This window comes from Cervus canadensis, chromosome 9 (genome assembly GCF_019320065.1).
Source record: "Cervus canadensis isolate Bull #8, Minnesota chromosome 9, ASM1932006v1, whole genome shotgun sequence".
Classification (NCBI taxonomy): Eukaryota; Metazoa; Chordata; class Mammalia; order Artiodactyla; family Cervidae; genus Cervus; species Cervus canadensis.
The window spans coordinates 69,762,026-69,789,738 of NC_057394.1; the positions used below are offsets into that span (position 1 = coordinate 69,762,026).

The following is a 27,713-nucleotide window of genomic DNA, read 5'->3' on the forward strand; positions in this document are numbered from 1 at the left end:
ATTGAATGTTTTGACAAATGCAGTGAATCCGTATAATTCACACCTCAACCAACAGAATGTATCTATCCCCACTCCGCACACGCCCCCCCCCTCCCCCGCCAAAGATTCCTGGACCCTCGTTCAAATCACCTGCTCCCCAGGGACCACCAAATCTGGGCTCCGATTTCCGTTACCACACATTGGTATGCTAATGATAAACTGTCTTGCACATTACACCCTATTCAAAAACAAGCCTGACTGTTAAGGTGGAACTCTATCCTCTCCTATTGTTTTAAAAAACACAACTTGAACACTTCCGGATTCGAGTTTTTAAAACGTTATTTTTAATGTAAATAACCACTTCTAGCTCCGGAGAAAAACGTAGAGGCACCTTCGTGAGCTCTTCTCTTTTGAAGCTCTTCCTTGACGTCTGGGAAACCAAGCTTACAGCCAACTTCAATGACTGCCTCGTGGTCCCCCAGAAGATAATGACAAGTGGGCGGAGGAGGGGGGCGGGGGAGAAGAGACTGGATCGCAAATGCCCGGAGACAAGGCGGCTCGCCCTCAAACCCGGCTCCGGGGCGCGAGGTGGGGGTCCGCGCCGCCTCCCCGCAGGCCCCGGCCGGTCGCGCGTTTCCTGCCGGGTTTCCTGTCCAGCCGCGGGCCAGGCGGGCGCGGGCAGGAAAGGATGCGCGGCCCGGAGCGGGCGGGGCGGCCCTGGCGGGCTCCGGGAGGTCCCCGCCCGCCGGTTGCCGCCCTCCCCGCGCCGTCGGGGGCGGTCCCGGGCGGGGCTGCGGGAACGGCGCGGCGGCCCCGGGCGCAGTCCCGGGACGCGGGATGCTCCGCCAGCAGCCTCGCCGCCTTGAAGTCGCTCGCCCTCCGCCCGCCTCGCCGTCCCGCCCGCCCGTCCCAGAGGTAAGAGGGACCTTCCGGAGGCGACCTGGGGTGCACCCCCGCCGCGGGGTCCCCGGAGGGTCCCTGGACTCTGCCGCCCCACCCTCCCCGCCGTGTACCGTCCCCTCCACGTACCCAGAAAGTGCCGTCTCCGCCTCTCCGAGTCCCGACTTTAACCTGCACCTGGCGCAGGCGTAGCCGAGGGACCCAGGCTGACCGCACGCAGATAGATGGGCGTTGAGTCCGGAGAGTTTGGGACCCTTGAAAATCAGCGTCTGGGATATTCTGCGTTTCAGAACAGGCTTGCGTCTTTCCAGAAAGAAATCCTTTGTGGGATACAAGTAGTATGAGATAAGTGCCGTTTTAGGAGGACTTTGGGCTAAGGACACCGGCCGCCTTTGGTTTCCAAACGTGACCTTGACCTGCGGGCCTGGGGAAAGCTGGGTGGACGCGGGGACCAGGCACCGCCGACTCGGCCGAATACATAAATGCAACCTGCTTGGAATTTAGGGATTTCCTTTTAATAAATATCATTAGACGTCCACACGAGCGTGTGCATGTTTGTCAGAAGGGACAGGATCACTTTTCCTTTTATTCTTTCCTAAGTCATTGGTCTCCTGAACCTCAGCGTAATTCAGTTTCTTTTTCTGAGTTCTGAAGACGCCCTAGGGGACAGATAAGCGTTTATCTGCAGTTTTCAGCAAAAGTACTGGGATCTGAGTTCTGCGTCATGTCATTGCTGCTGCTGATGCTAAGCCGCTTCAGTCGTGATTAGCCACTGAGAATATTCACAACTTGCCCCTACCCTGTAGCTGCTATGTTTAGAATGTCTAAACATTTCTGTATGTGAATGCTCTATATAAGTTTTTTTTCTTTAAATGTGTATAAAGGATGCTCAGGTTCTTATTTTCTCAAAAAACGATTAACAAGCCAAACACTGTAAGTAGCCAGTCATGGTATTGGGAACACCTGTTGAAAGAAAATAAGCAAGGTTTAAAACAAATTAAAGAAGCTCACTGTTTTCTTAAAAAAAAAAAAGTAGTGCTTTTTTTTTTTTTTTTTAAAGTAGTGCTTTTTAAACCCAGTATTCCATGACATTCTAGGGTGCTCTGTTTACATCTTCATATTAACGAAAAAATCAGCATTCATTTTCAAAAGCTTGAGAATATTTTTAAAAAATCCATAGTATGCAAACCATATTATGTCTTATAGACCAGCCTGGTTTCAGACAGCCTGGATTATTGCATAATTCCATTTCCATGCAACTCTAAATATAGATTATCACTATTCCATTTTACTGAACTTTTTTATAAGAAAGAAAATGTGTTACAATCAGAAAATCAGTTGTTAAGAACTTCTTTGAAAATGTTTGTCATGGCATGGTGAAGTGAAGTATTAGCTGCTCAGTTGCCGACCGATTCTTTGGGACCCAATGGACTAGCCCGCCAGGCTTCTCTGTCCATGGGATTTCCCAGGCAAGAAGACTGGAGTGGGTAGCCATTCCTTTCTCCAGGGGATCTTACCAACCCAGGAATCAAACCCAGGTCTCTTGCATTGCCAGTGGATTCCTTACCCTCTGAGCCATCAGGGAAGCCTGTTTGTCATGCGGAAACAAGCAATTTGGGAGGAGTTAGTTCCACTTCTGGGGGCCAGAGATTGCTTGTTTCTTCTTTGGTTACTGAGTATCAGTGACTTAAAGGAAGCATTTTAATTGCCCTGTGTGCCCACCCTTGCCCCAGAGAGACAAAGATGCTCATCTGCTGTCTTTGGCCAGGTTTCCCAATTCATGTAAAAGGAAAGGATTGGGTCAAATCTGTGCCTAATTCCAACAAAACTGAATTTTCTTTTTTGGTTGTTTTTGGAGAGGGCGAGAGCCCTAATTGTCTGCATGATTACACTTCATATCTCTGCTTCTCTTTGAGGAAGTCCAGCATTTCCTTTTGCTCAACCAGCTCCTACAGAGAGAAAACTAATAGAGACAGACTTATTTCCTTTCCACCAAATTTCTGATTATTCCAATCAGTCTTCTTAATTCCCTTAATTCCTGCCTTATCTGAAGGGATGTGACATACATATATTTTGAATATAATATGCTTTTTAAAAACTTACTAAAAGTAGATTAACTGTGCATAATGGGGGGAATATAGATATTAAGAAAATATCTATTTGGTAATGTTTAGTATCCAATAGTTTCCTAGACTCAAGTATGAGAAAAACTGGCTCTTAAATGCCCTGCATCTCATTCTGTTGTGTAGTAGTGTGTTTATATCAAAGTAAGTGCCACTGCTCATAAATCATTCTGGACCATGGTCCATCAAGGTCTTCCCTGCCCTCCTAGGTGGTCTGGGAAGATTGCTGCCTGAAATCAACATCTCCTGATGCATGCCAGCCAGTAGCAACAAGTATTGGAAGGCTGCCAAAGATGATAGCTGTTTTGTCTTTAGAATGCCCTAACCAAGGGAAGTCAGGGCCACATGGAGTTCACATTTAATTGCAATAATCTGAGTATCTTTTATTTTTTTTTAAGGCTTAATAATTTTGATATAGCTCCTAGGCATTAAGAAATGGAGCAATCCAGATAACATACCAATTGTGTAAGACAGACAATGTTAATATAAGCCCATTTGTGGAAGCAAAGCGGGTCTACACAACAGATGCAAAAATTTGGCAAAATGTTAGTCAGTTGGTTAGCCTGCTATGCCATGCATATAAGTATGCAAAGATATATTATCAAGGTTGGCTATGAACTTCAATAAAATTAAGCAAAGAGCAACCAAGTCTCCACTTAAGGGTCCGCTATAAAGAATAAAGACTTGGTGTTTTGCAGAGAAAGTCTTGGTGTGCGCAGACCTGAATGTTCTTAGCGGGTGAGCTATAATGAAAGGAACGTGTATAATTACCGATCATTTCCCTGGGGGCAACAGTAAAGTCCTTCCTGTTTTCTTTTCAGTATTAACTAGAAAGTCTGACTTCTTAGAATGGTTTTGTCATCTCAGGGTTACTATTTTATGAATCACATTGAATAGAGCCAATATTTCTTTGAGGTTCTCCTTGCAGGTGTTTTTGAAAGAAGACTCTACCATTCGGATGTGAAAAAGGACATGAGGAGAACAAAGACCTGGGATTTTGCTGATCAGAATGAAACAAACGTTGAAAGACTTTTCAAATCTATTGCTGGTGGTGCTCTGTGACTATGGTAAGTGTTGAGTGCACCTATGCTGTGGGTCCCAATGAAGAAACAGAAATGGGAGGTTTTTAAATGCCTGAATGTTGATGCCTCTCCATGAAGGAGGCAGGGCAGGGACTCCAGTTCAGTGCCTTTTAAACCATGGTTCTTACAACCCTAGGTTCTCTTAAGGTTCTGCATTATTAATTCAAATTTCATTTAAAATATATTTTTAAGTTTTTTTTTTAAACTCACTTTCATTTCACAAGTCGGAGACAAGCATGTTGCCCTCACTTTGATTGATTTCCTAGTGTTTCAGTATTATACACTTGTGTGTGTGCTGTCTTTTAGTTTTATTTTTGTTTATTGTTTTGTTTTGACTGTGCCTCGAAGCATGTGGGATCTTAGTTCCCCAACCAGGGATTGAACCCACACCCTCTGCAGAGGAAACTCTGAGTCTTATCTGCTTGACCGCCAGGGAAGTCCCTGGGATTCATTTCTTTTAAAGTCTTTTGTGTGCATACTCGTGCATGCTCAGCTGCATGCTCAGTTGCTTCTGTTGTGTCTGACTCTTTGCAACCCCATGGACTGTAGCCTGCCAGGCTCCTCTGTCCATAGGATTCTCCAGGCAAGAATTCTGGAGTGGGTTGCTCTTTCCTTCTCCAGGGGATCTTCGCAACTCAGGGATCGAACCTGTGTCTCCTGTTATCTCCTGCATTGCAGGCAGATTCTTTACCACTGAGCCACTGGGGAAAACATTGCTCAAGAAATGAGTGAAGTGCTGAGGTGATCAAACAAACCTTCATATGACAGTATTTCATGTGCTGATTCTAATAACCATTTTTTAACAGCCTTATACAAAAAACTATAAAAGGGTACTTTGTTTCATAAAGAGAAGGACATGAAAAAGTTCTACTTAAATAGTCTGCGAGGATGTTTGTTATTGTTGAGAACAAAATATTTTACCGGCACATAAAAAAGTTGATTGAGCAGAAAATAAAGCATAAAAGTTGAGTGCAAAGGCTGCTAATAAAAATGGAGGTATTTTCATATATGTGGGGTTTTATCCCCTTCTCCATTTGAAATTGATCAAAATATACCATTAACAGTTAGATTTCTTTTGAAATCCACATGCTTATTTTGAGACACCAGTTCCTTTAAAGGAATGGGAGAGAGGAAACGAATGAATGGAGAAAACTGAACTGTAGCAGTCAGTTTGATGGTATGACCAAATGGTAGTTTTCTAAATGAGAATATATTCTTGCCTGTAGAAACTAGAGTTCAAGTGTAAGCAGCCAAGTTCCCTCTTCAATACACACCTTCTGTCTGCCGCTGTTGAGACTCATCAGTTCTCTTTCTTGTCCATTTCCAAAGGGACGTGTGTGTCTCTCTCATTGACTAGCTGCCCAGCAAATCAGAATCTGATCTGCCTCTGTGGTAACCGTATCCCTGACAATAGGTTTTCATTAATTAACTAAGTGTGGTGTGCTTCTCAGTGTTAAAATGCATCACAGAACCATTCTGCCCCATTGGATGCAGATGAATATAAGCTTTGTTCCCAGTCCTTACTCCTTCCTTGGGCTGCAGTGAGCACTGGAGGTCAGCTCTGAACCCGCACAGAAGCTGCATCAGAAGCAACTGCCTTCCTTAACTCTGAGTCACCTCCATCCAACAGGGAGCACTCCTCAATGTGTATGTTGATGAAAAAAAACCAAAAACTATTGTGGTCTTTCAAGTGACCAGATCGATCCAAGTTTTATACGTTTTATTTCACCTCGTCTTAAATAAGAAATGAGTGAAGTGCTGAGGTGATCAAACAAACCTTCATATGACAGTATTTCATGTGCTGATTCTAATAACCATTTTTTAATATCCTTGAATAGTCTACTTTTTCTTTCTTAAAAAACTTTTATTGGAGTATTGTTGATTTACAGTGTTGATTGGTTTCTGCTGTATAGCCAAGTGAATTTGTTTTATTTTTTATTGACGTATAGTTGATTTACAATGCTATGTCAGTCTCTGCTGTAGATTGAATGTATTTAAGGACTACCAGCCCAGCCAACACATTGAGGTCCTTTGGGCATATATGACATATATAATTAGTTATTATATTAATATATTGTATTATCATGTATATATAAGAAGACTTACAAATTCCTACTTACACATGTTGTTTTTCAAACCAAAGGGCACTGCACTTTCTTAAATCTAGAATGCTTCCTACCCTAGCCACAGGCCAGTTGATTGTTGTATTGCCAAATTCTGTCTCTTTTGGTATGTATTTGGATAGGGTTCAAAATAGAAACAAGGATTCTTGTGTGTCTGTGTTCTTTCTGCTTTTTACTTCAGCTGCTCCAGTGGGTCTCTTTTAAAAAAAAAGATATGATTATCCTAACTAAGGGATACTTTTGGGCTAGTAGTCATCTATCTTGCCTAGGCCTGTTACTATAATGTCATTAAAATCACCAAGGACATGCTTAGCTATTCCATGAATGTTCACTCTGTCCCCTGGATTAATCCATGTAGGATAGAATGTCAACATTTCATATTCATCTTAAAATTTCTGCCTTATACAAACAAAAGGCACTTTCTTTACTGATAAAAATACTCACACACTTGTCTTGGATGTCAGAAAGCAGTAACTTAACAGGTACAGCTGATCATTGGACAACGTGAGGTTTAAGGAGTCTGATCCTCTTCACAGTTGAAAATCCTGATATAACTTATAATTGGCCCTCCATATCTGCTGTTTGCATCTGCAGATTCAGCCAACCACAGATCATCTAGTTACTATTTACTGTTGGAATAAATCTGTGCATAAGTGGACCCTTGCAGTTCAAACCCATGTTGTTCAAACATCAACTGTATATTTAGAGTCGTCCATGTTAAGTCATCTAGAGTACTTCATATTATATCATTTGAATGAGGCTTTCTTTCACTTCACCGTAAACCTGTGGGTGTGTGGGTGTGTGTGCACGCATGTGCTAAGTTGCCTCAGTCATGTCCGACTCTTTGCAACCTTATGGACTGTAGCCCGCCAGGCTCCTCTGTCCATGTGATTCTCCAGGCAAGAGTGCTGGAGTGGGTAGTCATGCCCTTCTCCAGGGGATCTTCCTGACCCAGAAATCAAACCTGCGCGCCTCCTGTGTCTCCAGCATTGCAGATGGATTCTTTACCACTGAACCACCGGGGAAGCCCTCACTGTAAACCTATTTCCTGCAAATACCTAAATACTACAATATGACTAAAGTGAGCAAAGTGAAGTGTTGGATTTTTATCATGAGAATTGTCAGTTGTTACTCTTGCCTTATTAGGTTTTCTTCGCAGATAGATTCCATTGTTGACTGTTGAGAATTCAGAGTACCCATTCATTATTTTGAACAAGAACCATGAAAGATGGAGATGAAGGACCTGAGCCATTTTAGAATGGAAGAGGTTCAGGGCCCAGCTCCCAGGGTTAGCTCTCAACATCATTGTATGTCATCCTTGGCACAGTTCAAACTTCTCTTGTGTCTAAGATGCTGTTTTTGTGGATGTCATCGGTACTGCCGCTCAGATATCCCTTTTGAAAATTCACTGTGACCATTTCCTTGCAGTTCTGGGAGAGGCTGAGTATCTCGTGCTGGGGGAGCCGGGCCATGTAGCGCTAAGCAACAGCACGGTGACCGTGGATTTCCATGGCGCCAGCGGGACGCTGAGGAATGTCTCTGTGCTGCTGGTGGAGGCCAGCTCCAACCGGACTCTTACCACCAAATACGTCCTCACCAACCAGTCCCAGGAGACCCTCGAGTTTGAATGCTTCTACTTCAAGGAGGCCGGCGACTACTGGTTCGTGATGACCCAGGAAGTGACAAACAGCAGCCCCCCGGCCCCCCCGAGGGAGAGGAGCGCCTTTCTCAGGGTGGAATGGCCCGTCTTCCGCGTTGACCTGAGCAGGACGTCCAAGGCAGCCGAAGGCACCTTCCAGGTGGGCCTTTTCACCAGTCAGCCGCTGTGCCCGTTCCCCGGGGACAAGCCTGACATCTTGCTGGACGTCACTTTCACCAACAGCCTCCCGGAGGCGAGGGCAGGTCAGGCCCCGCCGCTGGAGATTAGGGCCAGCAAGCGGGTGGAGCTCGCTCAAGGCCAGTGGGTTGAGTTCGACTGCGCCCCCGTGGGGCCGGAAGCCTACGTCACGGTCACCGTGGTGCTGAAGCTGCTGGGCCGAGACTTGGTCATCACGTCCACAGGCCCCATTGACCTGGCCCAGAAATTTGGGTACAAACTGGTGATGGAGCCGGAGCTCACCTGCGAGGCTGGGGTGGAGGTCACGGTGCTGCCCCCGCCGTGCGTCTTTGTCCAGGGGGTGATCGCCGTCTTCAAGGAAGCCCCCAGACTCCCAGGGGAGAGGACCAATCGGCTGGCTGAAAACAGCCTGGCCTTGGGAGAGAGGAGAACAGTATTCAACTGCACTTTGTTTGACATGGGGAGGAATAAATACTGCTTTGACTTGGGCGTTTCAAGCCGAAGCCAGTTTTCTGCAAAGGAGAAGGAGTGCATGCTAATTCGGAGAAGTATAGGTTGGTATTACGATTTTAAAACCATTTTTTTTTAAAATGAAACTGGCATCTTCATGCAATCAAAATTATTCTTTTGAATTTAGATGAACTTGATTTTTCTATGAACTGTGCCATCATTTTTATGGTTCACTCCTCGTAATGTTCCAAATGATGTTAACATCCTTGTCTGAAAAATGAAGAATATTGGTAAGCATACCCAGCTCACTGCTAACTAACCACTGCAGGTCTCGGTTTGCCCACCAATAAAGTGGGGATGATAAGAGTATCTGCCTCAGAGAGTTGTGAGAATTAAGTGACATCAGTGTGTACATTTCTTAGCACAGTGCCTGGCATGTAGGAAGCACTGATAAACTTCAGCTATTACTACACTGTATTTTATTTTTTAGGTATGTTTGTTCTTTAACTTTTATTTTATATTGGCGTATAGCTGATTTACAATATTGTGTTCGGTACAGGTGTACAGCAAAATAAATCAGCTACATATATATATTTATCTCCATTCTTTTTCAGATTCTTTTCCCATACAGGTTATTAAAGAATACTGAGTTCCCTGTGCTGTACAGTAGGTTCTTGTTGATCATCTTTTTTATATAGAGTGTGTACATGTTAATCCCAACCTTCTAATTTATCCTCCCGCCACCCTTCCACTTTAGTAACCATATGTTTGTTTCAAAAGTTGGTAGGTCTGTTTTCTGCTTTGTAAATAAGTTTATTTGTATCATTTTTTAAGATTCCACATATAAGTGATATCATATGATATTTGTCTTTCTCTGGATTTACTTCACTTAGGATGATAATCTCTAGGCCTACCCGTGTTGCTGCAAAATGGCATTATTTCATTCTTTTTTGTGGCTGAGTAGTATTCCAATGTATATATATTGTTGTTGTTCAGTCACTAAGTCATGTCCAACTCTTTGTGACCCCATGGACTGCAGCACACCAGGGCTGTCTGTCTCTATCTCCCAGAGATTGCCCAAGTTCATGTCCATTGAATTGGTGATGCCATCCAACCACCTCAACCTCAGCTGCCTTCTTCTCCTTTTGCCTTCAATCATTCCCAGAGTCAGGGTCTTTTCCATGAGTTGGCTCTTTGCATCTGGTGGCCAACTCAACTTTAGCATCAGTCCTTCCAATGCGTATTCAGGGTTTATTTCCTTTAGGATTGGCTGGTTTGATATGTAGCACATCTTTTTTATCCATCTCTCTGTTGATGGACGTTTAGGTTGCTTTCATGTCTTGGCTATTGTGAATAGTGCTACATGAACGTTGAGGTGCATGTATCTTTTTGAATTACAGTTTGCTCCAGATATATGCCCTGGAGTGTGATTGCTGGGTCACATGGTAGTTCTATTTTTAGTTTTTTAAGAAATCTCCATACAGTTCTCCCTGTGGTTGTACCGATTTATGTTCCCACCAACAGTGTAGGAGGAGTCTCTTTTCCCTGCACCCTCTCTAGCATTTATTATTTGTAGCTTTTTTGATGATAACCATTCTGACAGGTGTGAAGTGATACCTCATTGAAGTTTAAGTTTGCGTTTCTCTAATAATTAGTGATATTGAGCATCTTTTCATGTATTTATTGGTCATCTGTATGTCTTCGGAGAAATGTCTATTTTGATTTTCTGCTCTTTTTGATTGGGTTGTTTGTTTGATATTGAGCTACTTGAGCGATTTGTATATTTTGGAGTCAGTTGCTTCATTTGCAAATATTTTCTCCAGTTCTGTGGGTTGTTTTTCATTTTGTTTATGGTTTCCTTTGCTGTGCAAGAGTTTTTAAGCTTAATTAGGTCCCATTTGTTTATTTTTGTTTATATTTTCACTACACTAGGAGGTGGATCCAAAAAAATATTACTGAAATTTATATCAAAGAGTGTTCTGCCTGTGTTTTCCTCTAGGCATTTTATAGTAGCCTGTCTTACATTTAGCTCTTTAATCCATTTTGAGTTTGTTTTTGTGTATGGTATTAGAGAATGTTCTAGTTTCATCCTTTTGTATGTATTTAGAGATTATGTTATTACATCATATGGCAAGTCAGAATTCAAAGCTAAAACCCAAGTTGTACTGAGTAGTGTCCCGCTTCCTCTAGAGGGTGTCTTCAAGTGTGTCTCTTTGCTGTCATGCGTGCCTCGTTATAAGAATGACGCCTCTTTAGTGAGAGTTCATAGCCGGATTTCTAGAAACTTCTTCAGATTTTTAATTCTTTGCACAAAGAAGTAGGGTTATTATGGTTCCACCCAGGCCCCAGGCTCCGTTTTGCATTTCTTTCCCTTTTCCTGGGTGCAGGTCTGGTCTTGGCAAGAGGTTAATCCAGCAGAGATGTTCCTGATCACGTACACATTCCCTTATCTACTTTCCCACTAGGCCCTGTGCTCCCTGATGGCCCAGGCCTCTGGGCATCTTCGGTGCCCCACGAGTTTCTTGCTCCAGATTTGCTCACTTCTACTGAGAAATGCCTGTGACTCTGTCCCTACCACTGGCGCTTCCCTACTTGTGGTTACCTCTCTCCAGCTTACATTCCATGGCCTGTTCCTTTGACAACTCCCCTAGCAATACCCCAAACGCCCCTGCCTCGTTGTCCTGACGCCCCTGCCAGCTGCCCTCTGCACCCAGGCAGAGCGGGGCCACTGGGGGTTCACGTGCCTCCACTCCTGCTGGACCCGGCGTACCACCCCTGCTGCTCACGCCCCTGCTGTCCTCTTCTGTTCTGTTGGCCCTCCCCTGCTCCCCCCTGTCCTCACCCCCACCCCTGCCTCATGCTCAGAGCTCACTCAGCCACATAGAGCAGCTAGAAGCCATCAGGGACGCGCCTTCTCACTCTCCTACCGAGATCCCCAGAAGCCTGCAGGCAGCCGTCCCATCCTCTCCTTTGCTGTCCCGAGAGGAGCAGCGTCTTTCCTCCAGTACGAGGTCACCCTCCCCTCCCCTGGGGATCCCAGCCCCTCTGCTTTCTCCGGAACCTTCTGTTATTCATGATTACCCTCCTCTCCTCCATCTCTAACTGTCCCTTCTTTACTGGCTCATCCGCATCAACTTTGAGATGTCCCCAGTCGTCTCAGCTGAAAACAAAACAAACTTGCCCCTCATCTCTTCATCCTCCTCCAGAACACACCATCTTCCTCTCGTCTTCCTTGTGTGGCCCTGGGTCTTGAAAAAGTCACCTGTACTTTGGGGTTTACTTCCTCACCCCCATTCACGTTGCAACCCACTCCTGACTCACACGCCTGCCCTGAACATGCTCTCATTAAAGCAGCCAGTGAATGACTTCTTGGTCCCCAAATCTGGGATGTTTCTCATCCGTGTCTTGGTTGACCTTTATTCTGTGACATCACACTCGCCTTGTTTGCCTCCTGCCCCTCTTGCTGTTCCTTCGGGGTCACCTCTGCCGGTCTGTTCTACCACCATCGCATCCCTTAAGCCTCGGACTTCTATTCGGCCTTCTGTATCTTCTATTGGAACTTCTGCGTCTTTTCATTCTTCTCACAGTTGCTAGGTGATTGCTGTCCTGTTGCTGATGGCTCAAGGCTAGCGTCTCTCACCTACATCCAAGAGCTGAACAGTTGTCCCCCGATGTCTTCCAGGCTCCTCAAAAGCAGCATGGAATTGGACTCATCAGCTTACCCCCTAACACTGCTCCTCAGTACAAGGCTCCACCCATTTCACTGTTTGAACCCCAAACTCAGGAGCCTTCCTCTTCTTCACCTCCTATGAACAAATCACTAGGTCCTATAGGTTTTGTTTCTTCGAAAAATCCCTGAATCTCTCCATTTCCACCGACACCCCTTGCTTTAAGCCTCTCCCATCTCCCAGCTGGACTCTTTCTGGCTGTGCTGTGCGCCTCGTGGGATCTTAGTTCCCAGTGCTCAGCCGCGTGCGTGCTCAGTCACTTCCACCCTGTCCGACTCTGCGACCCCATGGACTATAGCCCGCCAGGCTCCTCTGTCCGTGGGATTCTCCAGGCAAGAATGCTGGAATGGGTTAGCATGCCCTCCTCCAGGGGATCTTCCCCACCCAGGGATCGAACCCACATCTCATGTCCCTGTGTTGGGAGGCGGGTTCTTTACCACTAGCGCCATCTGGGAAGCCCCCCACCTGGACTCTTTTAATAGATCCCTAGTTGTTTTTCCCCCATCCCCTTCATTCTCTCAAGGCAGCCAGAGAGGGATTGTTGAAAATTCAGGTCAACTGAGGGCTATTCCCGTGCTTGAAACTTGTCAATTACCTCACTTGACACCTTACCCATGAGGATGAGCATCCATGTTCCCTCCGTGGCGAGCTGCCCCTCACCCCCTACAGTCACCATCCATGGGCTGGAGACTGGGTACCCCTCTGCCACCTTCACTTGGTTACATTAACCCATCCCCCAAGTCTCCTCCTGGGTACCCTTCCTCGATCCCAGTCTTGGTAAACTCCCTGGTATAAACTGGCCCAGCATCCTTAGACCCTCCTTCATGGCATTTATCCCTCTGTCACTGCTTGTTCAGTGTCTTTCTCCTCACATTTCCACACCTCCCTGAACTCCCGATTGCAGGAGCTCATTTGCCGACAAAAGCCGACTTGTGCTGCCATGAAGCTTTTTATGATGTTTATTTGGCCCACTTGATATACCTGGCACATTAACAGGTGCTCAGTACATATTTAGTAAAGGGAAAGTTGTACTCTGATGTGACAGGTCTCAGCTAGGTATCAGTGGAAAAACAGTTATGTTGATTTAATCATTCGAGATGTGGTTGCCTTTTCAAAAGAAGTTGCTAAGATGGAAAAAAAAAATTTTAATTGACTGAATTTAATGGAAACAAGGGCTTCCCAGTGGTAAAGCACTAGTGGTAAAGAACCTGCCTGCTAATGCAGGAAACATAAGAGACTCGGGTTCAATCCCTGGGTCAGGAAGACCCCCCTGGAGAAGGAAATGGCAGCCCACTCCAGTATTCTTGCCTGGGAAATGCCATGGACAGAGGAGTCTGGTGGGCTGCAGTCCGTGGGGTTGCAAAGAGTCGGACACGACTGAGCCCATACACAATGGAAACATACCATGGGCGGGCAAAGGAGTTCAGGCCACTTGATGGAAGACCTTGGGAGCAGGAGGTCTCCGTGTTGGTTCCTTCTCCCAACTGTGGGGCTTCCTGCTGACTCCTCCACTGGTGTCTGAAGACTGAGTTCTCCCCCAGCCGCAGAGGGAAGACCCTGGGGTGGGGGGTGGGCGGAAGGGGGAGTAGAGCTCTGTGTCCAGGCTGAGGGTGCTCAGGGTTCCCTATGGGGCTGCAGCCACTAGACACAGCCAGGCTGTAGGGCTGGGAGGACCTTGAGGGGCTAAACGCTCCTGGAATCCCCAGATTCTCTCTCTCTGTGTGGCCACCCAGCAGGGCTCTGCTTGGCTGGTCGATGAAACTTATGCTAGTGATGGAAACTCGGTGCCTTTGTGTTTCTAGTATAAAAGTTAATGACTAAATCAAGTTCTCTTCATTTTCCATTTAAATTGCTGGCTCTGACCAGTAAAGACTGTCCTTGTTGCCAAATGGCATCATTCAGGGACCTCCCCCCCACCACATTGAGCCCACCATGAGCTGTGACTCTCTGATGCATAATGAATTTCCCATTAGTTCCTTTTGAAAAGGGAGAATGGGTTTGATAGTTTTGTCTGTTTTTCCAAATATGTCTTTGAACCTTAAACATGTACATACTAATTTACAGGAACAGGATAGTGTCAAAAATGATTATTTGTGATCTTCACTTATCCTACTTAGCGTGAATGTTTATGAGTTTCTCTGCAGAAATGTCATATGTGTGGTTATGAGATGCTGCGAGGAGAGTGTTAGTAATATCGGGCACAGGTGCTGTAGTAATATGCAAAAATCTAAATTGAGAAATTCTAAATCCTGGACTCATCTGCCCCAATGGTGTCAGATAAGGGATAATGGATCCTGTTTCTCAAGGCAAATATATATATAAAACATATATTTAGGGCTAAGTTGAGAATTACTGATAGAGGGTATAAATTCATAGTCACATAGTGTTTTTGACAAGCAAAAATTGTAAATATTTAGCACATAGTTTTCTTGGGAATTTAAGTCTGTTGGCTGTGTTCTTGTTTCTCTGATTAGTTGGTCTGGTTTTTCATTCCGACTGTGACTGGACAAGAGCTTTTGTCAAGAATAGGAGTCCTGTCATCCTGTTCCTGTTGTCTTATTTGCAGGTGCTTAATTACTGTTTCATCTTTAATTCTTTGCCAGAATCTTTTTAAACCACTCATCCACTTGGTTTACCTAAAACTGGAAAATATAATTTAATATAAGCAGGCCCTTAGATACTTTAATACTCTGCAGTTCTCTGACAAGGAAGGAACCACCTTCCACTTGGTGGAACTCCTGCTCTTCCTTTGGGATTTTTTAAGAATAGCTGACATACTGTATGTGACCATTTGGTATAATCACATTCATGTAGTGATTACTTTGCACCAAGAGCTGTTTTAGGTGCTTTATGAATATTAGCCCATTTAATCCTTATAATAACTGTATGAGTTAGGTTTATTTTATTGTCAACTGTATAGGTAAAGAAAGGGAGGCATAGAAAGGTTAGGTTAGTGGCTTAAAAACTACTGGTGAACAGACTGGCTTGAGCATTTTTTTTGGCTGTGCGGGGTCTTCGTTGCTATGTGCAGGCTTTCTCTAGTTGTGGCAAGCAGGGGCTGTTCTCTAGTTGCAGGGCACAGGCTTCAAACTGCAGTGGCTTCTCGTTGCGGAGCACAGGCTGTAGGGTGCAACCTCAGTCACTGTGTCACACAGGCTTAGTTGCCCTGTGGCATGTGGAATCTTCCTGGACCAAGGATTGAACCCATGTTCCCTGGATTAGCAGGTGGATTCTTAACCACTGGACCGCCAGGGAAGTCCAGCATTTGCTATATTACTGATATTCCATGCTGCCTACTATACAATCATCTGTCAATCTAATATTAAGTAATAGGAAACTTTTTGATTGAAAAAAAGTTCCAGTATTTTCCTCCTCACTTCATTAGTTCATCTTGTGCTGCCCACCCCTCTTGAAGACATGTAACCCACTTTGGAGCCCACTGGCCCAGGCATAAGCATGCGTGGTCTCATGTGAATGAGCCTGTGTCAGGCACAGAAAATCCGAACTGCTGATCCAAGAGTCTTTGCTCCCACGGCTTCTCTTAGCTACTCACTCAAATCTCTTAAATTTTCTTATAAGCATGTGTTGTTTAGTTACATTAGACTCATGAGCAAAATATCTTGCAAATGTGAATATTTCATACTCTTCAAATATTCTTGGAGTGGAAACAAATCTCCCTTTCCCTATTCTGAACACATTTTGCTTATTCAGATTTAATATCCTATAGAGTGGCCTGTAAAGCATTTATCCTGGCCAAACAGGTTTTCTATGTAGTATGAATGCATGTATGGACATCTAAACAGGGCAAAACAAACAGCCTGTCATTCATGAAGGAAGACTATTTAGAAAATTGGTCATCTGACTCTCCATTTCTACTACGTTTATTATAGCTATCCAGTCAGTCCCCATTTGCTAAGTGTTCTCTCCAGTGTTTTTAACAGAAATCTTCAGGGAACAAATAGAGTTGTTTAAGGCATTTAAAATATTGCCTGATTAAATTTGTTCATTGCTTTGAGTGATTTCTCTTGTTTTCTGTTTGATTAATTTGGTTTCGAAGTAAAAGAACTAAAACTTAGTTTAAATGTTTATTTTTTTTTTCAATGGCTAATGGTCCTACCAGCCATGATTTTGCTTTCAAAGGAAAAAGACACATTTCATAATGAGATTTTTGACATTAAGATTCATGCTTTTACCAGAACTTTGATTTTTTTTTTTTTTTTCTGGCTCCTACTAATGGAATTTTTGTTTTTGGTTTGACAGATGACTATATATTTACATAATATCTGTGTAAAATAAAGGGTGGGCTTCCCTGGTAGCTTAATGGTAAAGAATCTACCTGCCAATGCAAGAGATTTGGGTTCGATTTCTGGTTTGGGAAGATACCCTGGAGAAGGGCATGGCAACCTACTCCAGTATTTTTGCCTGGAAATCCTGTGGACAGAGGAGCCTGGCAGGCTACAGTCCATAGGGTCCCAAAAGAGTTGGATGGGACTTAGAGATTAAAAACAACAATAGCGCGTGTAAAGTAGAAGAGTTAAGAAAGAATAACAAAAGTATTCTTGGCTTTTGTAATCTACCTTTTGTGGTCTTAAATACAAGGACAAGAGAAGGATAAACTATACATTGACTTAATTTGCCATTTAGAGGTCACAGTAGTGGAATTCCCAGGAGATTTTTCAGAAATAAATCACAGTACTTTAGCTCAGAGAGACTTACTAGGAGCTTCCCAAAGCTTTACAAGCACTGGAAGCGTAGTGTCTGAACAGCTGTGAAGCTCCAGGACAAAGCTGGCTTGTTTTTCAGCCATCTGAGGAGCTGCAGTGTGATCTGGGAGACACAGAACCAATATTGTGTTCAGTTGGAACTCTGGATGGAACATAATTACCACACCTCACTTGACATTGGTCCAGGATACTGGTTTGTAATGCTCCCACTCTTGTGAAAATCCAAGACTTTTAATTGCTGTAAAGAAGTCATATTCCATGACTCACTCCAAGGATTGCACCACTTGGCTCACCTGAGAATGTATCTGCCCTGCATGTTCTCCTTATGTTTTTGTAGTGCTTTGTACACCCTTGACTGCATGATGAGTTTTGTCCATAATGAAGAAGAGAGACTTTTATGCACAGGATGTTTTGGTGCCTAGTGTGGGCATGACCTGATAGATCTTGGGATTGGATGGGTGTTGATAGAGAAGGGACGTAGGATAATTATTTATAGGGGGCTATTCAATTATTCTATCTGGCAGTGATTACATATATGCTTGGGGAAGAAGTTTGCATTTGCCAATCAATAATGACTGTGTTGGATGTTTTCTGTATGTATTTTGAAGCTCTGATGTTAATGCAAGTGTGCTCACTTACTCAGATGTCTTGACTCTTTGCAAGCGCTCTGGTGTTAGGTGCATCCCTATTTAGGGTTGTTAAGTCTCCTTGCTGAATTGACCCTTTTATCATTATGTAAACATCTCTCTTTATCCCTGGTAATACTCCTTGTTCTGCATCCTGGGCTTCCCTGGTGGCTCAGAGGGTAAAAAGTATCTGCCTGCAATGCAGAAGACCTGGGTTTGATCCCTGGGTCAGGAAGATCCCCTGGAGACGGAAATGGCAACCCACTCTGGTCCTCTTGCCTGGAAAATCCCATGGATGGAGAAGCCTGGTAGGCTACAGTCCATGGGGTTGCAAAGAGTTGGACACAACTGAGCAACTTCACTTTCTTTCCAATACTCTGTTCTGCAATCTACTTTGTCTGATACTAATATAGCCACTGAGTTTTCTTTTCATTAATGTTTTGAAGTATAACTTCTCCTCTCCTTTTACTTTTAACCTGTTTCTGTATTTATACTTAAAGTGTGTTTCTTTTAAACAGCATATAGTTGTGTCATGGGTTTTTTTTTTGTTGGCCACGCTGGGCAGCATGCAGGTGTCAAATCCCTGACCAGGGATTGAACTCATGCCCCCTGCAGTGAAAGCCTGGAATCTTAACCACCAGACCACCAGGAAGTCCCTGGGTTATGCTTTTTTATCCAACCCCACAATCTTTGTCTTTTAGTTGGTCTTTAGATTATTTATGTTTAACGTTATCACCATGAGGGGTCTTTGTGATGATGCCGCCCCTCGCCAGTGGTAGAAGCTCTGTATTAGTCTCGGCCCCGGTTCTCCTCTCTAAGGGTGAAGCTTTCTCTCTTTTTCCATTCCTTGGTAGCACTAGGTCTCAGCTGGTGCTCTTAGAGTGACGGGGTTTCCTGCCCTGTGCCCAGTGGTTGGGGCTCTTGTTGGCAGATGGAGAGGAGGCTCTGGATGAGGTCTGTGTCTTCCCCACAAGCTGCTCCTCCCCTCCTCGGCCTCCACCTCAGGGAGGCTCCCTCTGGTCTTGAACCTGCCCTCGGTCCTCCTTGTGAACAGCTGGTGAGCTTCGTGGCGAAGAGCCTGCCAGTGGGTATAAATCCCCCGTGGGTGTGGCTCCCAGGGCTTCTGTATTCTCCTAGCCTGCACCAGGCCTCTGACAGTGCGTTACATTTTTATTTTTTATTTAATTACTTAATTTATGGCTCTGCTGGGTCTTTGTTGCTGCGTGTGGACCTTCTCCGATGGCGGTAAGCTCTGCTTGGGCTTCTCATTGTAGTGGTTTCTCTTGTTGTGGAGCATGGGCTCTCGGGCACGGGGGCTTCAGTAGTTACAGCATGTGGATTCAGTAGTTGTGGCTCACAGGTCTAGTGTGGGATCTTCCCAGACCAGGGATCGAACCCATGTACCCTGCATTGGCAGGTGTATTCTTCACCTCTGAGCCACCTGGGAAGCCCCTTCATTACATTTTTAGATGACTTCTTTTCACCAACTTGTGTGAGGCGTGGCATCTGCCCCAGGAAATAATGTTTGCATCCTGGCTTTCCTTGGAGGAGTCTGTCTTTCCTTATAATTCAGGCCATTTGGTTGTCCTGTGACCTTTGCTGTCTGATGGGTTATAGAATGGTTGCTATTTTATAAATTATACAGGCTTCCCTGGTGGCTCAGATGGTAAAGAATCTGCCTGCAATGCAGGAGACCTGGGTTTGATCCCTGGGTCGGGAAGATCCCCTGGAGAAGGGAATGGCCACCCACTCCAGTGTTCTTGCCTGGAGAATCCCAGGGACAGAGGAGCCTGGTGGGCTACAGTCCATGGGGTCGCAAAGAGTCAAACACACCTGAGCTACCCACATTTTTACTTCCTTTGCTGTTGGGTAGCAGCAGTATTCCAGCTTTGCCCGTCTTTGGGAATGTTCCACGTTACTGACTTTTCATGGCCTGAGATTTGAGTTTTGCCGCTTCCTTTGGGTGCGCTGACATTCTGATTCTCCAGGTGAGTTAGCATTAAAAGCCTGGCCGGTGTCCTTGCAGAAACTTGGGGGCTGTGGCAGCCGTGGAGCCAGTGTAGCGCCTCGTGCGGGGACGGTGTCAGAGAGCGTCGCCGCGTGTGCCTGACCGCCTCCCCCTCCCGACCTGGCTGCCCCGGAATGTCCTCGGAGACCTCCCCGTGTTCCCTGGAGGACTGTGCTGGTAGGTATCCATCCTCCCGCCCGAGCCTCTCCCGGAGGGACTGCTGCACTCAGGCCTGCCTGGCAGTCGCCAGTCTGAGTTCAGGAGTGGACTCAACTGCGTTGTCAGTGCTGCTGGCTGTACCGACTCTCTGCCCCTCACTGTGTCTACAGCTGGGGCTGGCTTGCCAGCAAGATGGCCGGGGACTTAACACTGTCAAAAATGCGAAGATGACAAGGACATCGGTCTAAATGAAATGTTCAGACATACAGAATCATTTTTAAAAATGCAAAAAAATGGGAGGGATGATCATTTCTTCCCAAGATTTCTTGCTGTTTCTCCCTCCTTTAACTTCTCTCCATCAAAACTTGGGGGGGGGGGTGGGGACTGTGGGGAAACATTAAAAAATTGGTTTTTTCCTCCTCATCTTCAAGAAGTCCCAGGGAACCATATAGACCAATTGTCCAAAATGGGGCAAGACGCCCTGCCTTATCCCCTGAAGGGCCCTATATTTGTTCTGTACTCCCCTGCCCAGGAGGAGAAGGTGGGGCATTTCACGTTGACATCACCTGGAGGCTGGCCCTTCCTTCATCCTCCTGAGCACCTCGAAGGCCCACACTAGCAGGTGCTCAGTGAGGACTCGATGTGGATGGTCTGGTGGGGGGCTCAGGTTCCTCAGCTGGGTTTGCTGCAGCTTATGGAGCTGAATCCCATTCATTTCCCACAGGTTACAATAAAAAGGAATCTTTGCTCTTTGCACACACCATCCCCCATCTGAGACACAGCCAGCTCCCCATTTAGTTGACCAGCCTTTGCTCTGGTCCTGACCCTTAGGTGAGGCCCCTCTCTCCAGTCCTGACTTCTTCCATTCTCCAACTCCAGGTTGAAAACCACCCCTGGTTCCTGTCCCTTTGGGACCTGGAGGAGTTAGATGTTTTCTGTGTTTGATCTCAGAGCACCTTGTTGAGCAAACCACCAGCATCTGGCAGTACCTTGACCAGTGTCCCCACCTGTGACCTTCCAGAATCCTGCTCTCTCCTCTTTGCAGCCAGTGCTGTAGGCCTTGTTCCCTTTATTCCAGCATCCTAAGACCATTGTCTCTCCTGTGATTTTCCTATTACAGCTTCAGGCGCAGGCTGTCCTCCCAGCCCCCAGCTTTCCCCTCCTCTTTCATCAGCCCTGGGCCCCACCCCAAATCTGTTTCTCCAGCTGTGTCTCATACTGTCTTCTAAGGCTTTCTTCTCCATCTGCCCTTTTCTTTATAAGTCCCCTTACTCTCCATAGCTCCTTCCTTGTGTGTAACTTCTTGCTTTTCATTCTGGGAGGGCATGCTGTGTTAAGCTATTCCATCTAGAGTTCCGTGATACTCAAATGAATTAAAAATCAACTGCCCCTGACTTTACTGCACCTTTAGCAGCGACAGCAATATCAACTATTTATTACATGTCTCACTCAAAACTCATAATAATTCTACAAGACAAGGATTCTTATGCTAGGCTCAGATCTTAAGAGCTTGATGCTGCCAGGCATTTTTTTTTAAGTGCCTTGCATGTATAAAGTCGGTCCATCATTATCTCCATATACAGGTAAGAACTTTGTAGCAGAGAGAGGATAAGCCACCCGCCCAAGACCACAGAGCTAGAAAGCAAGGGACTAGATCTGGCCTCGCCCTAAGCTCCCTAACTTGAATACTTTGCCTCTATATATTACAGGTCAGTCTTGCTTTCTAAAAGCATCCTGGAATTAGCAATCATTTTTTGCGGCTGTGTGGTATTATTTCATGTTCTGGCATCTTAATCTCTTTAATCCTGGGTGGGAACTGGAAATTTGTGCATTATAAATTAGAAAAAAGGGTAAGTGCTACAAACACCCATGTTTCTACTATCAGTGGTCCTCAGATAAATGCTCATGTGGATAAAAATGATCATTTCTCCCGAGTGTTTCTGTCTCCGGTTTAGGCTGTTTTCTACTCCTTGGAAGTGTAAAGACCTGTTTGCAGGCTGCTTAGCATCAGGAAGCTCTCCTTCACTTCAGGGAAAGACAAGATGAGGCAGAGATGGGTGAGGTCAGCACCTCTGGGGCTTTTCTCCAGCTGTGGTTTTAAAGGATTCCAACCAGAGTCCAAGGTGACAGCTAAGAGGCCTGTCATGTACGTTTGCCACTGACGAAGCAGCCACTGCAGACGAAGACATGATCAGCCAGGAAACAAATCTTTCATCATTCAACTATTTTCACTTGTTTGAAAGCCTAGAGTTCTGTTTGGTTTTGAAAGGATGTTTTTATGCCAAGGTCTGAGTGAAGTTCTACATTAATTTGGCCCTTCTTGTTCACTGCAGCAGTGGGTGGATCCAGTAGCCATGTACCCACATTCCATCAGATGGGATGTTGAACATTTTGTTACGACCTTTAAAATAATGAATCAATTACTGAATATAACATTGACTGAGTACCAGCTCTATGCCAGTTATTGACTGGAGTTGGAACTATATAGGTAAGCCATGTCTCTCTGTCTGGAAGGGGCGTATGATATAGTAACTTAGCAGACACAGAAGCAGGCGTAACATCCAGTACAATAGAAGATACCCACAGCTTGCTGTGGATACTTGGCGACAGTCTAGGTTGGGAACACCTCTGTTCTTGGAAGAAGTGATGTGTGAGCTGAAGTTTGAAAGCTGAATAAGCGTCACCTGGTGAACTAGGTGAGAAAGGGAGTTTTAGCGAAGGGAGCGATGGATGAAAGCTCAGCAGATGATGGGCCCCTTAAGGAACCCAGAGAACTGACGACAGTCTGATGTGGCTGGAGGACAGTGTCAGGAAGGAGGGATATAAATGAGGCTGGACAGGGTCATTCCCTGGCAGTCCAGTGGTTAAGACTCAGTGCTTTCACTGTCAAGGGCCTGGGTTCAATCCCTGGTCAGGGAACTAAGATGTTACAAGCTGCGTAGCGCTGCAAAACACACACATACACACACACACACAATGAGGCTGGACAAGCCAGATCCTGAGGGCCCTTGAAAGAATGGACCTGTGCTGTCGAGGGCTCTCTCTCCTGCAGTGTGGAGTAGAAATCAGAAGGGGCAGGAATGGCTGCAGGCGGCCTGTTAAAAGAGTTTGTCATTGACCCAAGGCGGTGGGATGTGGAGGAGAGGATTCAGCAACTCTGGATGTGGCAGGCGTGGAGAGGGGAGCATCCCGGGTGAAACCTAGGATTCTGTTGCTGGCAACTGCATGGACAGGACACCATTCCCTTGAGATGAGATACATCAGAGGAGGTGCAGGCTCTGGGGGAAGGTGCTGAGTCCTCGGTGTGTGGAGGTGGACGTTTGGTGGGACATTGATGGAGAGAACAGTGCTAGTAGAACCAGAATGGGATCTGGCTCTCGCTGGCTCCAGAGTCCATGCTCTTGTCTCCAAATTAGATACCTGTTGAAACCAAGAGGAGAAACAGTCACAGGAAGGGTCAGACAGGAGCCGATGCCGCAAAGCTCAAGGACTGTCAAGATGGAGCTCCTTGGCTAGTAGATCTTAATGACTTCCAGTCGGAGGTGGCCCATTGGAAACCTGGGGGCAGGTTGCAGGAGCCAGAGAGGGTGACGTGGAAGCCGTAAGTCAGTGCACACGGACCTCTCTTTCTGTAGGTTCAGCCGGGAAGACGAGCGAGGTACGTCTGTAGCAGTAGTCAGAGTTCTCGGAAGGTCTTTGAGAAGAGCTGGAGCGTGTTTCTGTGGAGCTTCTCCTCCAGGAGAAGCTGGCGATAACTGGCGCATAGGGAGAGTCCCCCTGGAGAAGGGTGGCCTAGAGCATACTTGGTGGACTCATCCTTATGGGAAGACACTGCTCCTCCTAATTCCCTAGAGGAAGAGGTAAACAGAGGTGTGACAGCTGCTCAGTTCATGCTGGAGGGGAGGATGGCAGAAGAAGCCCGAGCTGCACTCGCTTGATAGCTTCTCCTCTTCGTGCTGCAGCAGACCACCGAGGAAGAGGGTGAATGGGGCAGCTTCCAAGTAGCGGGGGCGGGGGGGGGAAGCGAGAGCTGGTTAGGCACCCGTGACAGGGTTGTGGGCGGCCAGATTTGGGTGCTGTCAGTACACAGAGGCACTGGCCTGCATGGTCCATTATTTTCTCCACCAGGGCTCAGGGCCTGGGTGTTGCAGCTGAAAATCCACAGGTCTGGATTCATCTAGGAACGGACTTTCGCTGCAGAGCAGGGGAAGGGGTATAGCTCAGTATTAGAATGCAGAGAATTGAGATTATTGGCAGGAGAAGGGTTCAAGTGAGGGATCCTCAGTGCAGGAAGAGAAGTGAGAGCGGAAAGTGACTGGAGGAAGGGGAGAAACCGGAGGGGTTGGAGAATCAGATTTTGCAGTGAGGCTGAATACCTAGTGTAGGAATCATGAATGAATGAGAAGGGAGGAGACAGCCAGAAGTGGGCTGTGAAGGTTAAGAGCACCTGCAGAGAGTGGGAAGGGACGACAGCTTGGGAGGACACGAATGGTCCCAGCTCTGGGATGGTGAGGGAGCCTGGACCTGGGTGCTGCTGACTGATGAGTGTCTGGAAGTGGGGAGATGATAAGAGCTGAGGGATGGGTAGGGGGATGTCTGGGTGGATGGACATGGGCACCAGAAGAGTAGAACTTCTACACGGAGGTGAAAGAGTTGGTTGAGATGGCAGCCAGGGATGAGGAGGCTGAGGGACACGCCCTGCCGCTGGCTCTGCTTCTAATAAAGCTCCCACCCAAGAGTGGGTGGAGGAGGCTGTGCCCTGCAGGGGGGCCCATCCTCAGGTCAGGCAAGGAGACGAACAGTGTTTTGTGGAAAGTTTCTGGATGGTGAGGTCTTTGGCTATAGGTGTCTCATAGGGTGCAGTGGAAAGGGGAGGGGAGCATTGGGGATGGGTCCAGGAGATGACTCACAGAGCTGGGAATACGACTGGGGAAGAGAGACATGGGAAAGCATTGTGGCTGTGAAGCAATTACCCTCCAATTAAAAATAAATTTAAAAAATCATCTGGTAGGCTAATCCTTACCTGTTCCCCCTTTTGGAGGGCAGAATAGAATGTGGTGATTGGAGCTCACATGATTCGTGATTAATGGCTCTGCATGATCATGACTTGCAAGACCCTGATTGCTCCTGATACATACATTAACTAGTTAAAAAGAGGGGAGGGGACAGGTGACTGGAAGGGCTTAAATGATGGACAGTGGCCTAAAAGTTGAAAGAGAGGTCCTGCCGGGTGGAACTGGGTGGTCTCAGGTTCCTGGGTACTTTTGTGGTAGTACAGGCTGAGGTCCCAGGTGGCGTCTGAGTCTTGGTGAGACATTTTGATGACTGTGGGACACACCAGATTGAGAGAATAGGGAAGGAGGAAAATCGGCACCACATGGAAGGGAGGGAGGAGATAGAGAGCTGAGAAAGCAGAAGTGGGAAAACAGAGGCTCCAGGACCTAGGAAAGCAGTTCCTGGACACGGGAGAGAAAACTTGAGTTGTAGTATATTGCCAAAAGACCTATTTTCACCTATTAATTTCTCTTGAGATGTGCACATGTAGCTGCAACCTGCCTAAATTACTTTGCATTTCAAGTGTTACTGGAAATTTTCCAACATGCATCTCAAAGGTACATTTAACTGTAGATATCCCATGTTTACCTTGCTGTAGTGCTCAGTTGTGTCTGACTCTTTGCAACCCTTTGGACTATAGCCCGCCAGGCTCCTCTGTCCAAGGAATTTTTCGGGCAAGAATGCTGGAGTGGGTTGCCATTTCCTCCTCCAGGGGATCTTCCCCACCCAGGGATTGAAGCCACATCTAAGTCTCCCTGCATTGCACACAGATTCTTTACCACTGAGCCATGGGGGAACGCCCATATTTGCCTTACCTTAAGTGAAAAACCTTGATTTTCTACCTTGAAACACTCCTTCTGAGGCTTCTATGTAGAAATTTGGGCTCAAGTGTCAGCAGACGCGGAGTGTGGCCAGGAGTCACCCTGATTGTGGCCCATCTGGTCGCCACACTTCTACGGGTCTCTCTGTTTCAGTTTGACTTAAGTTGTCTCTAGAAATATGTACGACCAGAAGTCCTAGTCCTTGTTTATTTCACTTATTTAACTGCTAGATAATTACAGCAAGCCACCCAGAGACCTTAGACCAACGCAGAGAGAAGCATATCAGAGGATGCATTTGTTCCTTTTTTTTTTTTTTTTGTAGCTTTCCAACCATCCAGCCCATCTCCTCTCCAGCCCCAGGCTCCCGTGAAGTCCAACAACGTCGTGACGGTCACCGGCATATCTCTGTGCCTGTTCATCATCGTGGCCACCGTGCTCATCACGCTGTGGCGGAAGCTGGGCCGCGCGCCCAAGTGCAGCACCCCCGCCCGCCACAACTCGCTGCACGGGCCGGGCTGCCGGAAGAACTCCGACGAGGAGAACATCTGTGAGCTGAGCGAGCCGCGCGGCAGCTTCTCGGATGCGGGTGACGGGCCGGCGGGGAGCCCCGGGGACCCAGGCATCCCACTGACCTACCGGCGGAGCGTGCCGGCGCCTCCCGACGACGAGGCCTCGGGGAGCGAGAGCTTCCAGGCCAACGCCCAGAAGATCATCCCGCCCCTGTTCAGCTACCGCCTGGCCCAGCAGCAGCTGAAGGAGATGAAGAAGAAAGGCCTGACGGAGACCACCAAGGTGTATCACGTGTCTCAGAGCCCCCTGACGGACACGGCCATCGATGCCGCCGCCGCCGTCGCAGCAGCAGCGTCCCCCGGAGGGCCTGAGAGCCCCGAGGAAGCCACGGCCGGCAAGTTCCGGATCAAATCCCCGTTCCTGGAGCAGCCCCCTGCGGTGGGCGCCGGAGACAGGCCCCCCTCCCGGCTGGACCACCCGCTCTCGGCGGCCAGCTGCGCGGTCAGCCCCAGCCAGACCCTCCTCCGCAAGTCGCAGGTGAGGAGCCACCCCCGGGGGTCCCACTTCCGCAGGACGGCGAGCTTTCACGAGGCCAGGCAGGCCCGGCCGTTCCGGGAGAGGAGCCTGTCCACGCTGACCCCTCGGCCGACTCCCGCCCACGGCCCCAGGGCCCGGACCTGGGACCAGGCCGGAGAACGAGGCCGGCCTCCGAGTCGAGGTGCTACCCTGTTCCCGGAGAAACGGGACCATGGCTCAGGGGCAGCGGGGGCCAGTGGTCCTTTAAGCCCTCTCCCCAAACCCCACTCCCTGGGGCCGCCCCCAAGGAAACCGGACCTGGGGGATCGCCAGGCCGGATTCGTGGGGGCAGGTGAGAGACCCGAGCCTCCCCGGGCTCGGAGGGGGCCGTCCCCCAGTCACAGGAGTGTCTCAAGGAAGCAGCCTTCCCCCCCGGCGCCCAAAGATGGTTACCAGAGGGTCAGCCCGCTGAGTCCTTCTCAGGGCAGAAAAGACAAGTGTCAGAGCTTCCCCGCCCACCCGGAGTTCGCCTTCTACGACAATACATCCTTCGGCCTCACCGAGGCAGAGCAACGGATGCTGGATCTGCCGGGATACTTTGGGTCAAATGAAGAGGATGAAACCACAAGTACGCTGAGTGTGGAAAAGCTGGTTATCTAGACCGGCATCACCCCTGAGACTTAACACAGCGGGGTCCTGAGCCCAGATCCAGGGATCGGCTGCTTACAATGTTCTGTGGACTCTGGCGTGGACTCTTTTCAGTACAGCAGGACAGGATGTGGGGGAGGTGGTAACTCACAAGTATGCACATGTGTTTCAGTTCATAAGAACTTATTTATCTCAACCCTTTTCCCTTCCTTAGCCTGTTTCTGTCAGCTTATCACTACTAACTATGATAATAAAATTTAAACAAGAGCAAAATAGGGCTTGGTCTCATGTGAGTATGAAAAACGACAAGATACAGCATGTGAGTGTGAAATGCTATGAACGCTTCCTTGGCAGCTTCCAACTGGAAACACATCTGAGCGTTTCAACTGTAAGAAGTGCTGAAACAAAGTAAGCTCGCTAACAC

General features: G+C 47.1%; 1 protein-coding gene and 1 non-coding gene across 5 annotated transcripts; both read left to right on the forward strand.

Moving 5' to 3' along the window:
• The first annotated feature begins 564 nt into the window (after positions 1-564).
• THSD1 (thrombospondin type 1 domain containing 1) lies at positions 565-27,566 on the forward strand. 4 transcript variants are annotated; one of them, XM_043478059.1, is made up of 5 exons: positions 570-894; positions 3,931-4,069; positions 7,636-8,598; positions 19,599-19,757; positions 25,938-27,566. In XM_043478059.1, the coding sequence occupies exons 2-5, from the start codon at positions 4,012-4,014 to the stop codon at positions 27,299-27,301; spliced, it is 2,544 nt and encodes an 847-aa protein (XP_043333994.1). In that variant the 5' UTR covers positions 570-894; positions 3,931-4,011; the 3' UTR covers positions 27,302-27,566. The 4 variants fall into 4 exon arrangements, with proteins under 4 accessions (XP_043333997.1, XP_043333994.1, XP_043333995.1 ...); XM_043478060.1 differs by lacking the exon at positions 570-894 and adding an exon at positions 934-1,099; XM_043478062.1 differs by lacking the exon at positions 19,599-19,757 and having other exon boundaries at positions 565-894.
• Positions 24,740-24,871, forward strand: LOC122447683. The gene has a single exon (XR_006271342.1). It is a non-coding gene; the product is annotated as a U8 small nucleolar RNA (small nucleolar RNA).
• Positions 27,567-27,713: the final 147 nt, after the last annotated feature.

Bases quoted from the DNA above. Each gene is read 5' to 3' on its own strand.
- THSD1 (XM_043478059.1), top strand. From the start codon at position 4,012: ATGAAACAAACGTTGAAAGACTTTTCAAATCTATTGCTGGTGGTGCTC. The intron at 4,070-7,635 runs GTAAGTGTTGAG...ATTTCCTTGCAG, and splicing joins GGTGGTGCTCTGTGACTATG to TTCTGGGAGAGGCTGAGTAT. The intron at 19,758-25,937 runs GTAGGTATCCAT...TTTTTTTTGTAG, and splicing joins TTCCCTGGAGGACTGTGCTG to CTTTCCAACCATCCAGCCCA.